At 45.4% G+C, this 13998-nt stretch overlaps 1 protein-coding gene across 3 annotated transcripts in view; it reads left to right on the forward strand.

Moving 5' to 3' along the window:
• Window positions 1–13380, forward strand: part of znf462 (zinc finger protein 462) — a 39809-nt gene extending 26429 nt beyond the window's left edge. For 2 of the 3 annotated variants that reach the window (XM_084483175.1, XM_084483176.1), the window contains exons 7-13: window positions 1318–1524; window positions 3839–4091; window positions 5584–5723; window positions 6733–6956; window positions 8977–9370; window positions 9843–9984; window positions 10462–13380. In XM_084483175.1, coding sequence (XP_084339301.1) covers window positions 1318–1524; window positions 3839–4091; window positions 5584–5723; window positions 6733–6956; window positions 8977–9370; window positions 9843–9984; window positions 10462–10699 — 1598 coding nt within the window. In that variant the 3' untranslated portion in view covers window positions 10700–13380. The remainder of the gene's footprint in view (window positions 1–1317; window positions 1525–3838; window positions 4092–5583; window positions 5724–6732; window positions 6957–8976; window positions 9371–9842; window positions 9985–10461) is intronic. The other variant, XM_084483177.1, reaches the window with a different exon arrangement.
• The last annotated feature ends 618 nt before the right edge of the window (window positions 13381–13998 follow it).

Consider the following 13998-nt stretch of genomic DNA (forward strand, 5'->3'; position numbering starts at 1 on the left):
AACATGTGAAAGCTGTGTAAATTAGGTATGCTGCTTTCATCGTTTAATGAAAGAAGTGGTTGAATTAAGCAAAGTATTTTAATTAAGTAGATTAAATACTATCATTCAGTCAATGCCGATAATGAACTGGAAGACAGTTATGTATTTATTTGCATATCATTGATCATATGAATGAAAGACAAATTAAATCTCTGCAGTTATTAATAAATAAGCACTTTGTATCACTCACAGGGTAACTGTAGGTTAAAAAAAGTTAAATGTTCGACTTTATAATATATATTTTACCTCCATATAGAGACTGGCATTAAATCCATAATATCGTTAATCATCTTTGACTGGTCTTTGACTCATCGTGATACCCGGATTTACAGTCTAAATGAATTACGACGAGAAGACGTGCCCTTAAAATGATCAAATATAAGGCGTGAAACATCAGTGAGAATGGTCAACCAGTTTTAGCTTGATACTAAATTTACATTTATAATTATAAATAATGTTCACAAGCACATCGTGACATTAATGTATAACGCGTCAAACGACCTAGAATCATCCTGTAATATATCTTTCACATCGCCCACACAGCTCTACCGCTGTACAGCCCAAAATAAAATAACAAATGAAATCAAAGACTTTTCTAAATTCCCTCTAAAGGGCTGATTATGGTTCCAACGACCACGCGGACGCTTCGACGCAGTCGTGAACCTTTACGGTCCTTGCGTCGGGACCAGCAAGCGGACCAATCACAGCCTGCCGCGGCTGCATAGCCTCAACGGAACGTTACAATTTTCGGGAGGCGCACGTCCGGCCCTTTGCGGCGGACGCACGGAGGGTCCGCAAGGACGTAAGGGGTCCGTGACCCCCCCCCCTTTGCGTTGCGTGAACGCGGGACCATAATCAGCCCTTAAGGCCTTATCCTTGACATTAGGGGTGTGACGATACGCAAAAGTCACGATTCGGTACGTACCTCGGTTTTTAAGTCACGGTTCGGTGTGTTTTTTTCGGTACAGCAGTTTTTATTATTTTATTTTTATTGGATTTTGATTTGATTTATTAAATTTTAACAAACAAATGCCACAACACAAATGAAAATACATAAAATACAATTGAGGATAAAAACACAATCAAGTCCAGGACTGATTTCCAGGACTGACGCGCATCAAACCATTAGAAACGTACCGAAAATGTTTGGTACGAATGAGTGTATCATTCCACCCCTACTTGACATGGACGTGTGAATCGTCCATCTCAAACCCCGGGTTTCAATCCCTCCCTGGCTGTGGTCTTACGGTTCCCCCCCTCCGCCCCCCCCGCTTGCAGGTGAACACAGCAGCGCCTACAAGTGCTTGTCGTGCCCCTTCTCCTCCATGACCATCAGCCTGCTGAAGGAGCACTCCCTCAGGGACCACGGCGAGGCCCTCACCCTCAGCAAGCTGCGGGCCGCCACCCAGGCCGCCCTGCGGGCCCCCAAGCAGGCCGGCGGCGGCGGCGGCGACGACGAGCACCCCGGGGCCCTGGTCCCTGAAGGTGAGAACCCCTCAGATTCCCCCCCCCCCACCAACCCCCCCTCGGGGTGTGGATGCACTGCTGGTACACTTAGTGGGCGGCATTAGCTCAGGAGGTAGAGCGAGGGTTGGCTGGTAACTGCAAGGTTGCTGGTTCGATCCCCGGCTCCTCCTCCTAGCTGAGTGTCATGGTGTCCCTGAGCAAGAGACGCCCTCACCCTGATTGCATCCTGACGAGCTGGCTGTCGCCCTGCGTGGTTGACTCCGCCGTCGGTGTGTGAATGTGTGCATGAACGGGTGAATGTCAGTCAACACTGTAAAGCGCTTTGGATAAAAGCGCTATATAAATGGAGGACCATTTACCATTTACTTGGCGGGCCCCTAGGTGTGACCGAGTGAGGATAAGCCGTTTTACAATTATTAGTGGACCCACTTGTTGTGACATCACAACTGGGAGTGTCATCTAGATGTATGATAGCATAGATCAGCCTACCAGTTTTGTGGGACGCTCTGCCTTGACGAACGACTGTTACATTTTTTTTTTTTTAAGTTGCAAAAGCAACTCTAGCACGGAGACTACTCCTCAAACTCAAAGACCTTGTCGGTGGCCGTCTTTCTTGGCAGAACAAGGCCTGTTTCTTTCGTCTAACACGGATGGACATACAGTGAAGGGGGCACAGAAGGACGAGCAGATGAGCTGTTTTGATCATGTAATATCGCTATTGAATGGAAAGGGACAGCGGATGAGGAAGTGAAATGGTGAGGAGTGAGTCTTCACAGTCCACTAACGCACCAAACATGTTGAACTACTATCTATCACACGGTATAGCAGTTCAAATGAACAGATCTATAACTCCTTTTGTGATGGAGTTTGCCCATGTCCTTTGTAAACACACAAGTACATGTCATTCTGTGGATACTTACAGCTGAGGCAATACCATGAGTTCACACAGTCGTACTCCGTAGCATGGCTGCCCCCCCCAGCAGGACTTTGACCCCCGACGCTGACCAGTGTTAATGCCACGCTCTGCTAGTTGAGGTGAATGGATTGTGTGCTAGATTCACCTTTCAGCAGAACATTTTATTTATCCAGAACATTTCATCCAGATCTATGTTTCCCTGTACTTTTCCATGGAGGTGATACTTGTAGGCTGTGATTACTCCAGAGAGGGCTGTTTGTGTCTTTTTGAAAGTGCCTGACAAGAATAGATGAATCGTTTTTTCCCAGAAGAACAAGTAGGACCGGCTTGATGGGATTACATTCGGTGGCATCTTTCATGAGAAATGTGTGTGTGTGTGTGTGTGTGTGTGTGTGTGTGTGTGTGTTGTTTTCCATTTATTCCTTTCCTGCCGTTTTGGTGTTCTATTCAAATGTTAATTGTTTCACACAAGAGACACAATGCGTCCCAAAAAACATTTCCATCAGCACAACAAAGATGATTGCCTGACCTACCTTAGCTTAAACGACCTCCCCTCATTCTACCCCAGCTCACACCACATACCCGACATTACCCCACCCTCAACTTACCCTACCTGACACTCAGGTATATCAGGTCACCTTCCCTCACCTTATACCTCATGTCCCCTTAAATTGTATCTTAAGATACATATCTTACCACACCCACCTTATATCTCATGTCACCTCCCCTCACCTTAGCTCTCATGTCACCTCACCTCCCCTTAGCTCTCATGTCACCTCCCCTTAGCTCTCATGTCACCTCCCCTTAGCTCTCATGTCACCTCACCTCCCCTTAGCTCTCATGTCACCTCCCCTCACCTTATATCTCATGTCACCTCACCTCCCCTTATACCTCATGTCCCCTTAAATTGTATCTTAAGTTACCGCACCCACCTTATATCTCATGTCACCTCACCTCACCTTAGCTCTCATGTCACCTCACCTCCCCTTAGTTCTCATGTCACCTCACCTTAGCTCTCATGTCACCTCACCTTTGCTCTCATGTCACCTCACCTCCCCTTAGTTCTCATGTCACCTCCCCTCACCTTAGCTCTCATGTCACCTCACCTCCCCTTAGCTCTCATGTCACCTCCCCTTAGTTCTCATGTCACCTCCCCTCACCTTAGCTCTCATGTCACCTCACCTCCCCTTAGTTCTCATGTCACCTCACCTTAGCTCTCATGTCACCTCCCCTTAGCTCTCATGTCACCTCACCTCCCCTTAGTTCTCATGTCACCTCACCTCCCCTTAGCTCTCTGACATCCCTTCCCCAGACCATATATCTCTGATGTCACCTCCCCTCACTGAACACCTCTGAAGTCACCTCCCCCTCACCTCTCTGCTGTCCGTCCCCCCCCCCCCGTCCCCCCCCCTCCAGACCCGTTGTACCTGGAGCCCGCCGACGTGCGCCAGCAGCTGACTCACTACCAGATGGCCTCGCAGCAGTCGTCAGCGCCGGCGCGCGGGGGCTCGCCCACGGCGCCCGACGGCCGGCCCGACGCCGTGCTCACCTGTGAGTTCTGCGAGTTCAGCTCGGGCTACATGCAGAGCCTCCGCCGCCACTACCGCGACCGCCACGGCGGCAAGAAGCTCTTCAAGTGCAAAGACTGCGCCTTCTTCACCTGCTACAAGTAAGGGCGGGTTTTTCACAACCGGGGCCAATGACGTCGGTGGAAGAGACGCATCCGAACCGTCCTGTTTCTGTGATTTTCCATATAATATAATGTATTTGTTGTATACAATATAAGATTTACAAATCATAATGGATATATATTGTTATTGTCGAGGGAGCTGTGTATACGTATGACAATATTTGCGTAATGCTGTGAATAGAATCAAATCGACTTTAGAAGTAAATGTATTCACCGAAAGAATATACATTAGACGGAGCCAGGTGAAATCCAGGGGCTATAATAAAATGGAATATAATACTACTACTACGTAAATACAACGACTAAAGTATAAATACGTTTCTGCGACTTGGAAGACGATGAAGGCGGCTGCACACGAGTCTGAACACCCGAGGGGCCCCGACCCCACGTGGGACTGGAGCCCATTACTCATAGGGACATGAACACTGGCTCCCCACTGGGAGCGTTTATATGTTCCTCGTCGTCTGTTAGAGCACCTTGCGCCGCCTGCCAATGTGTGCACGCCGCTGCGGGACAAACGCTTCTTTTGTAGACCCATGCACCGCCCATAGTGGTGGCAAGTCAGCCGGGAGTCCACGGGAGTATTCGAATCCAACGACTAAAGTATTATTACTGATATTGTAATTGAAGCTGGGGTCAGCGATTTATTTTCCGAAGAATGTTAGAATGTCGTATTTCTTGAATTTCCTTTTACAGACCGACTCCCGCAATCAACGAATAAGATGCTCTGACGGAAAAAAAGGAAAAGCTCCGGTGTCTTTGGCTCTCGCTGGCCTGCGATACGCTCGTCCAATCGTTTCATTCGGCCCGAATGAAACGATTGGACGAGCGGCCGCGTCCGTCTGCATACACACCAGGCTACCAGAGCGCACTCTGCCCGTCGAGTCGTTGCGCAGGACCGCGTCGTTCCACAAGGCTAGGCAGAGCTATTGCTAAGGCCACCTTTGTAGGGAGGCCTGACATGAGGGGTGGGATTTTATTGATTCGATACTTAAAAACATCGATCTTGCCTCCCCTAGCATTAGGGAAAAATTGACTTTATGGTCATTTAGGAGAGAAAATTGTAAATGCTACTCATACAAGCTAATTATAAACAACAACAACTGGCCAGATTGCCGAACAGCAATTAAACCACAACTTTAGTATAATATTATAATATATATATCCTTTCACTTTTACAGCTATTTAGTCCTTTAGCAGACGGCTTTATCCAAAGCGACTTATAGTGAATACTAACTACAGGTCATTCGCAATCTGCCAGGGATTAGGGCATGTTGCTAAACGAGGCTAGGCCACTGACGATGTGCGATCCAAAATCATGCGGCACCTCCTCCCACACCAACTCCCACGATCCTGCCCCCCCACCCTCCCACCCCCACCCCCCTCCCCCCCTGCGCATAACCACATTGTCATCGACCGCTCACCCCCACGTCCGTCCTCCCCCTCTTTCCGCCCCTCCGTGCGTCCTCAGGAACACCTTCACCATGCACGTGGAGGCGGGCCACTCGCCCAGCGCCCCCGAGGAGCCCGCCAGGGACCTGCGCTGCCCGCTCTGCCTCTACCACACCAAACACAAGAGCAACATGATCGACCACGTCGTCCTGCACAGAGGTAACCGCTCGCCGCTCGCGGACCGCAAGGGTCCGCAACGTGTCTGAAGTTGGACGGCGGTATGTGTTGTCGCTGCTGTAAGGAGGGCGGATCTGGAACAGCTGCTGGTGGTTTTTTACAGCCGACACAAACCCGGCTCCACTAGTGTAAACTGTAAACTGTAAAGTGTTAAGACAGTGTCCGGGGGAAGGTTTTAAGTCCCGTAGACTGGCTGACTGTATGAATACACGTTTTGGAAACCCCTTCTGAACGCTTATTCACTGAGAACGAGTGGATGAAATCGGTTTGATTTAGTCAAATTGGTTTTATTGAGTCAGATATCTCCTTCATTTGAAAGGAAACAAGACAGTAGGACTGCTGGATCAGAGGTTCTACTGTAACATAGTAGGACTGCTGGGTCAGAGGTTCTACTGTAACACAGTAGGACTGCTGGGTCAGTGGTTCTACTGTAACACAGTAGGACTGCTGGGTCAGTGGTTCTACTGTAACATAGTAGGACTGCTGGGTCAGAGGTTCTACTGTAACACAGTAGGACTGCTGGGTCAGTGGTTCTACTGTAACATAGTAGGACTGCTGGGTCAGAGGTTCTACTGTAACATAGTAGGACTGCTGGGTCAGAGGTTCTACTGTAACACAGTAGGACTGCTGGGTCAGAGGTTCTACTGTAACATAGTAGGACTGCTGGGTCAGAGGTTCTACTGTAACACAGTAGGACTGCTGGAATCACATATTACCATATCAAATGTGTATTTTAGTAATAATGATTATAATTCACACACATACATACACACACACACACACACACACACACACCGAATACCATCGGCACATTTCTACATGTTTTTTTTATGAACTACAAAGTTTGGAAAGCAACCCTTAAAGTATCAAGTGTCATTCACACTCTGCCCGGGATCTCAAACGATCACCTATTCACAACATTTATTTTTTCCACACTACCCCCCATCATCCCTCACACCTCCCACCCCCCCCCCCCCGCCCCCCCCCCCAGAGGAGCGCACCGTGCCCCTGGAGGTGAGCCGCTCCAAGCTGTCCCGCCACCTGCAGGGCCTGGTGTTCCGCTGCCAGCAGTGCACCTTCACCTGCTCCAGCAGCAAGGCCCTGCAGCAGCACGCGCTGAAGCACACACAGCTCCGGCCCTACCAGTGCCAGCTCTGCTACTATGACAGCGGGCGGCGCGACCAGCTGGAGCAGCACCTACGCCTGGAGCACAAGGTCAGCCCCGCCCTCCCTCCCTCTCCCTCCCTCCCTCTCCCTCCCTCCCTCGCTCCCCGTGTGTCTGTCTTTGGAGGAGTCTTCAGGCGGTGCTGGTGGATGAGGGATCGAGGACGAGGGAGCGTGCGTGCGTGCGTGCGTGCGTGCGTGCGTGTGTGTGTGTGCATGTGTGTGTGTGTGTGTGAGAGTGTGAGCAGTCATATTGACTAGATTGCTACCCTTTCTGGGTTATTTTGTTTGTTTGTCTGTGTTGATTTTATTGTTCACGTCTTGTGACGTGTGTGTGTGTGTGGTGTGTGTGTGTGTGTGTGTGTGTGTGTGTGTGTGTGGGAGTCGTATGTAGGTTAACACAGGGTCAACGGTACAGGGAGATGTGTTGTATGGGGAGAAAACAGGTCAGCTCAGCAGTAAGAGCACCCGTCGCTATAACAGCACTGCTCCTATAGGACATGCAAATATAAATCATTTATGGGACGATCATAACACTATGGAAATATATTTAAAACGAAGATTGGTGTGTAATAAATAGTGACAAGTGTATACCAAGGTCTAACAGACCTGGTACATGCAATACTGTGAATGGATACAATCCTGGCTTTATGGGTGATGGGACAGAGGGAATCGAACCATCAGGGTCAGCTAGTTGTGCTTAAAGAGTTTTTCCCCATCTGCATATGGCTCTGTAGGATGTAGACAGAGAGTTGTGTGGTCAAACCACGGATGGATTATAAAAAAACAGTGCTTCCATTAACCATCCATTAATGTCCCCAATGCTGTATCTATAATTTGTACCGTTTGGCAAAGAATTCATTCATCCAAAGCGTCTTAGCACAGACAAATAATTTAACATAAGCGTACATGCTTTTGTCTTTACCTTCTCTATGTTTGAAGGGTCGTCGGGCGGACATTGTGTTTTGCAACGCGAGCGCTCCGGGGAACGGCTTAGAGTCAGTAGGGCGGCAGGGTCGGCCACAGGGTGGGTGGGAGGGTTTAATAAGGTGTGCTTGGAATATCGATGGCGTGTCATTTCCTGTTCAACGCCTGGCATTTCCTAAAGGCAGGAAACTGTGATTCCTAGCGTCTCGCCTTCCGTCTTGTTTTTGAAACCTATCCATTTGTGGTACTTTTGGATTTACCTTCTTCTTTTGAAATGTATTTATGTATTTGTTTCGTGTTCTATCATTTTGAATCATTAGTTTATGTATCTTTTTTTCTATTGTTTGTTCGTGTAACACGGGTAAATCCTTATTGTTATTTGCATTACCTACTTGCTTCGTTATTGTACCATTCCATCTCTGGAAAGGGGAAGTGATACTTGAATGAGTTGGCAGAACAAAACAAATAAACATTTCCCGTGAGAAAAGGAGAACATAATATCCGAATATATGTGTACCTAATGTGGGAATAGAATCTTTCTCAAAGGGTTTAGCGAAGACCAGAATAGATAATCCACAATAAACAGCTTCCCTTTCTGTGTATTTCAAAACAACAACAGAAGCCATTCCCCCAGCCTCGAGTCTCTGTGTTTGTTGTCTCAGTGAGCCTATTCATTCTAAGTCTGCGTGCTTCAAATTCAGACAATCTCCACTTTGGGGCGGTTCTTTGAGAACTCTTTCAGAGTCATAAACACTATGATCAATCTATGAATTTCACCATCAACAGACTGTCCTACCGTCATGAATGGATTGATGGAAGTCGAAGCCATTATGTCCTAACAACGTAATCTCACATAATTGTTATTTCAGCTTTGTTGCTACCATTATGTTCCCGCCCATTACTCCTATTCTGCAGTCCTAACCATCCCACATCTCTGGATCCTTCTTCATCCTCCTCTGCTGCTGAGTTTTTTCCTTGTCCTTGGGAGGGGGGGGGCGCTTTGGGGTTAGGGTGGGGTTGTTGTATGAAGTGTGACTGCAAAGCCCTCGGAGATTAACTGTGAGTAAGGGCCGTAAACATGAAATTGACTTGCCTTGAAGGGGACCCGACTGATAAAAAAGCTCCTTCCTCGTGTCTCGATCAGGTGGTCCGCAACTTTGAGCTGATGGGCCGGGTGAACCTGGACCAGCTGGAGATGATGAAGGAGTTCGGCAGCAGCGCTGAGGAGGAGGAGGAGGAGCGGGAGGGGGGGAAACAGGGCGAGCAGCAGCAGCAGCAGCAGCAGAAGGAGGAACAGGAGGAGGAGGAGGAGGGAGAGGAGGAGATGATGGCGGTCGACATGGTGACGGGCGGACGGGTGTCGTTCGCGGAGCGGGACGACGGCGGCGAAGACGGAGAAGACATGGAGGCGGAAGAGAGCGGCGGGGCGGCGCGGCGAGAGGTGGACGACGGGGTGACGGCGGGACGCGAGGACGAGGTGGAGGGAGAGGAAGGGGAGGTGGCGGCGAAGGAGGTGACGGAGAAGCCTGTCGCTCAAGGTAGATGGTCATCGGTGTGCCACCCTTTTTTAATTTATTTTTGGTTCTCGTTTATTTTGGCCGCCAGTTTGTTTTGCTTCACATTATATATGTTCTCTTCTTCTTGGATGGTTGTATAACTTTTAATAGCTCATAGCTAACCATACCTTGTCTGTCAGTATAATTAATATAAATATCAGATTTAATACATTGCCTACATGAGCTTTGCAACGACATACATCCCTTTACAAACGGTGAAATAATAGCACAAAAGGACTCCCACTAGCGCAAAAAGGAGCCATGTTTAAATCGTTGCCACGGCTACAAGAAGACACATAAAAAGAAAAATCCATCTATTCTTTAAGAAAAACCAAACGGACACATACAATAGATGGGAATAGATGGAAAATCAATGTGTGCCATGCAACGTCCTTCCATTTTCTGTAAACCACTATGCAGAAGGCCGACTACTTATCTGATCTCCATTTCCCAGAAGACACCGCGTCTCCCGGCAGCTGCTGCAGCGGCAGCAGCAGTGGTCTGAGCGGCCCGGAGAAGCGCCTGCCCTGTGAGTTCTGCGGTCGCTGCTTCACCAACAGCGCCGAGTGGGAACGACATGTGCTCCGGCATGGCATGTTAGTACTGCCCTTAACCTCTAACCCGCCCCGTCCGCTCCCAACCACAGCACACAATGTATGAATGCAAATGTACCATTTGGGCTGACCGAGCTGACGTTTGTAACCTTTGCACTGCACTGTTGTTGTGATTTAATATATATATATATATCATTGGGTGGTCTTTTTAATCCAAAGCGTCTTTCAATAGCGTGAGTGTATTGTTTTTTTTTAAAGCACTTGGGGTCCGTCATTATGTTAAATAATAACTCTATCTAGATTTATTGGTGTGTTGTTAATTTATCTGTTGGTTTTTTAACATAATGTATTTATCGCACTTCTTTTACTCACAATGTACGTCAGAATGTCACCAATCAATGTGTCTCTTCCCCCCCCCCCCCAGAATAAATAAAGGTTTTGATTGATTGGTGATCAATCTATCGGATTGTGCACGGACCGATCCACATTATATTTACACACGCTGTTCTCCCGTTATAGGTCGCTAAACAAAATGGACACAGACCCCAGCGGGGCTCCGGAAGTCCTAGAGGCGCTGGCTCCGCCTCCCACGGAGCCCTCCTCCTTCACGACGGACCCCGGATTAGATCTGTCCGGTCACCACACAGAGGAGCAGGTGGAGAGGGAGAGGGGGGAGGAGGAGGAGGAGAACGGGCCCTCCACTGACTCCTTACAGACCACTCCAGACCAGTACATGGAAAACAAAGAATCGCTCTAAACCAAAAAAAAAAAAAAAAGAAACGATAAACAGTTTTGGTGCAAAAAAAAAAAAAAAAGAGTTAGGGCCTCATTAGAAATTAGAAGAAGAAAAAAAAAGTATGGGGTACAATGAGTTGGGTGTGATTATAGCATTAAGTATCAGTAAAACAAAGAAGAAAGGGAAATGTGAAACGGAGAAGAACGTTGAAGTGAATTCTATTTTTTTTTCTTTGAGCGTTCATGGTTTTTTAAAATGTTACGTTTTAGAGCTAGGTCATGCCACATTCGACTCGTTCTTCATAAATGGCTGAACCCCTACTGTGTGGTCCCCTAGGACAGATCTATATATTAATATATTGGTAACCAATAGTGAACAGATCTCTAGACGTGCTTGTCAAAATATACAATCGAAAGATTCCACCTAGATTCATCTACTATGGTAATTGTCGTCCAAAACTGAACTAAATTGAGGCATTTATTGTTTAAGCACCTTTGAAACACCATGCAATCCCAAACCTCTACCTGAAAGAAAATGGTAAGGTGTAAAAGCATTTAAATCTCCCTTTGTCCCCTTCAGAGCTACCTTTCTTATTTAATAATTGAAGTTCAGAGTTTTACCTCTTAGCCTTGTTTTATCTATGTATACGTATTCCTTGAGGAATAGATGCACCTTAAATCTTCAATAGTTTTTTTTTTTTTAATTTCTAGAGATAACTGCAATTTTCCCTGTTCCCATGGTTCCTTGAAGATTATAGCAAATTGCTATATTTATAGATTCCCTTATATTATACTACGTATACGAATTCTTCCCCAACATTTCCACTCCTCAACTATGTGTACGTGTCCATTATTTTTTGCTGATGATGAAATAGATTTGACCTTTTAACTTTTTGTTTTAATCTGTCTGCTTCAGCCAATTTGCACATTGTACTGCTGTACAAGTACGATACAAGAATATGTGAAGCAGACTTTAAAACAAAGACCCAAGTGTCAGGTGCAAGGTCCTTTTCATCATCACTTGAGATTTCTGACAGAATTCGTTTCCACGTTTGTTTGTGATGAGTGTGAAGTTTGGACTTTAATGTGAACATTTGACAACTTTTATTTTTTATTTTAGGTGCATAAGTGAAGTTCCCTTACTTGAAATCCTATACTCTATATGTGTTTTAAGACAACTGTCAGAGCCTGCATTTGTGTGCTTATTTTTTAGACGAAGCTGTGTTATTATCGACGAAAAAAAAAAAAAGGCAGAGATTGTATTTGTTTGAAGTTGCTGCTTAAATACCCCAAAGCCTTATTAGAAATCAATAGCAATTCAGAAAATCTCCAACAAGCATCATTTGAAAAAAAAAATGAGTGTCATGTGGAACTCTATTGAGCTTTTAAATTTGGAGAGGAACATAATGAACTCAATTTTGTTACTGATACCAAAATATGTATCGAACTGGCTATGTTCGCTGTGATTGTCTTTCCTGATTGGTGGAAATAGGGCATCTTGGCTGGAATCCTGGAATTCTATGAGTGAAACCCAACTAATCTACTTGTCTTCAGCGATGTATAGAAAACAGAACTACTTGTTACATGTTTGAAATGTGGTGTTTGAGAAAGGATACTTATACCTTGTTTATTTAATTTTTGGTGTTCACATACTAAAACATAAAATAAAACAATAAACTATTATAAATAACCCTTTCAAGGGGTATTTAAATTCCCTCGCAAACGTTAAGACACTGTTGTGCAACATCTGGTTACAGTTAAACAGATTTTGTACTATAACAGTAATGAGCAGATACTGTAGTAGCGTGCAATCAGTGTGGTTGTACAATGATTCAAGTCGAGCATTGCAAATTCCCAATAGGGTTTTTAATTTGAAATCGTAATTAGTATTATTTTTCAAATTAAAAGTAGGTTTTTTTTTTTTTTTATCCATATCTATTTCCATCCTTTGCTCAACTATTTACCAAGAGATGTATGTGTTGTAGATTGGGTTAACAGTTCAAACCTTTAGTTAATAGTCCCAGTGTGCCTCCCAGTTAATAGTTGAGAGGCAAACTGGTTTAAGAATGTAGCAGCCCCTCCACCACTACCCCTCAATGTCACTCTGCCCTCCCAGCTCAGCTTAAAAACCAGCGACTTGGTGCTGAATCTCAAAGCCCTCTTGTTGTTTATGGGGCAATCCTTTAAAATCTGTTGAAAAAGAGTGTAGCACTGGCAGCTTGTCTCCTAGCATGCAGACCCCCCAACACACACACACACACTCAAAGGTTGGGATCTATGTAGTGTCCATAGAAGCTATGTACTCCAAACTAGTCGCTGTCCTGTACTAATTTATCGTTGGAAAGAAGAAGAAAACCTATTTATGACGCCCTCACTGTGTGGATTCAGACTGTATCGATGTTACCTCCCGGTTTCCTTCTATCTTAATCCCTGCCTACGACACACTGGATACCTGTAAATACGTTTAGTTTGCTTCCGTTATTACTTTTGTCCTTTTATTCAGACTGTTTCCTCCATAGTTTGATTTTTAGAGTCTTCTCTTTCTTGCCTTCTGTCCGATAAAAAAAAAAAAAGTTTTCCTGATTACCTGATGTTGGGTTGTGATATTGCCTAGAATGATTGTTTACAAATGTGTTCCATTTATCTCTGGATATTCTGTAAATATTGTAATTCATTGTCTTTTTTTAACTTGATAATAAAGTTATAATAGTCAAATCTGTGTTTCTGAGTTCTGTGTTATATTTTTTTTACATATTAAGAGTTTACACTATAAAATGGTGTAGGAGTATAGTCTGGTAGCAGGGTTACAATAACAGATTGAGCATGAATGGGATCAACCTGCTCATTATTCTATTAAATAACATTTCTGGATACCTAATACATATTCATGTCCTCCTAAGTTATTCAAATTCAGAACATATGGTTAAGCCATGAACTTGAACATTCATTAGGTGAATGTTTCAGTTCACAGAATTGGACTACATTTCTTATACATTTCTTGTTATATTTACACAATACAAGGGTTAGGGTTAGAGCTCTAGAAACTTTTGATTATTCGACCAAAGGATATTTTGATGTCAATGTCAAAAGGACAGAAAAGGATGCAAAAGATCAAAAGTCAGACAATCACAGAGGCTCCACGTCTTGTGACGTGTGTGTGTGTGTGTGTGCGTGTGTGTGTGTGTGTGTGTGTGTGTGCGTGTGTGTGTGTGTGTGCGTGTGTGTGTGTGTGATACGTTGTGCCTATCACCACAGAATGTGCAGATTATAAGACAACATTGATCCCAGGCTTAATCATTTTTCTTTCTCTGGCTTAGTGGC

Source organism: Micromesistius poutassou (assembly GCF_964030765.1).
Source record: "Micromesistius poutassou genome assembly, chromosome: 18".
Taxonomy (NCBI): Eukaryota; Metazoa; Chordata; class Actinopteri; order Gadiformes; family Gadidae; genus Micromesistius; species Micromesistius poutassou.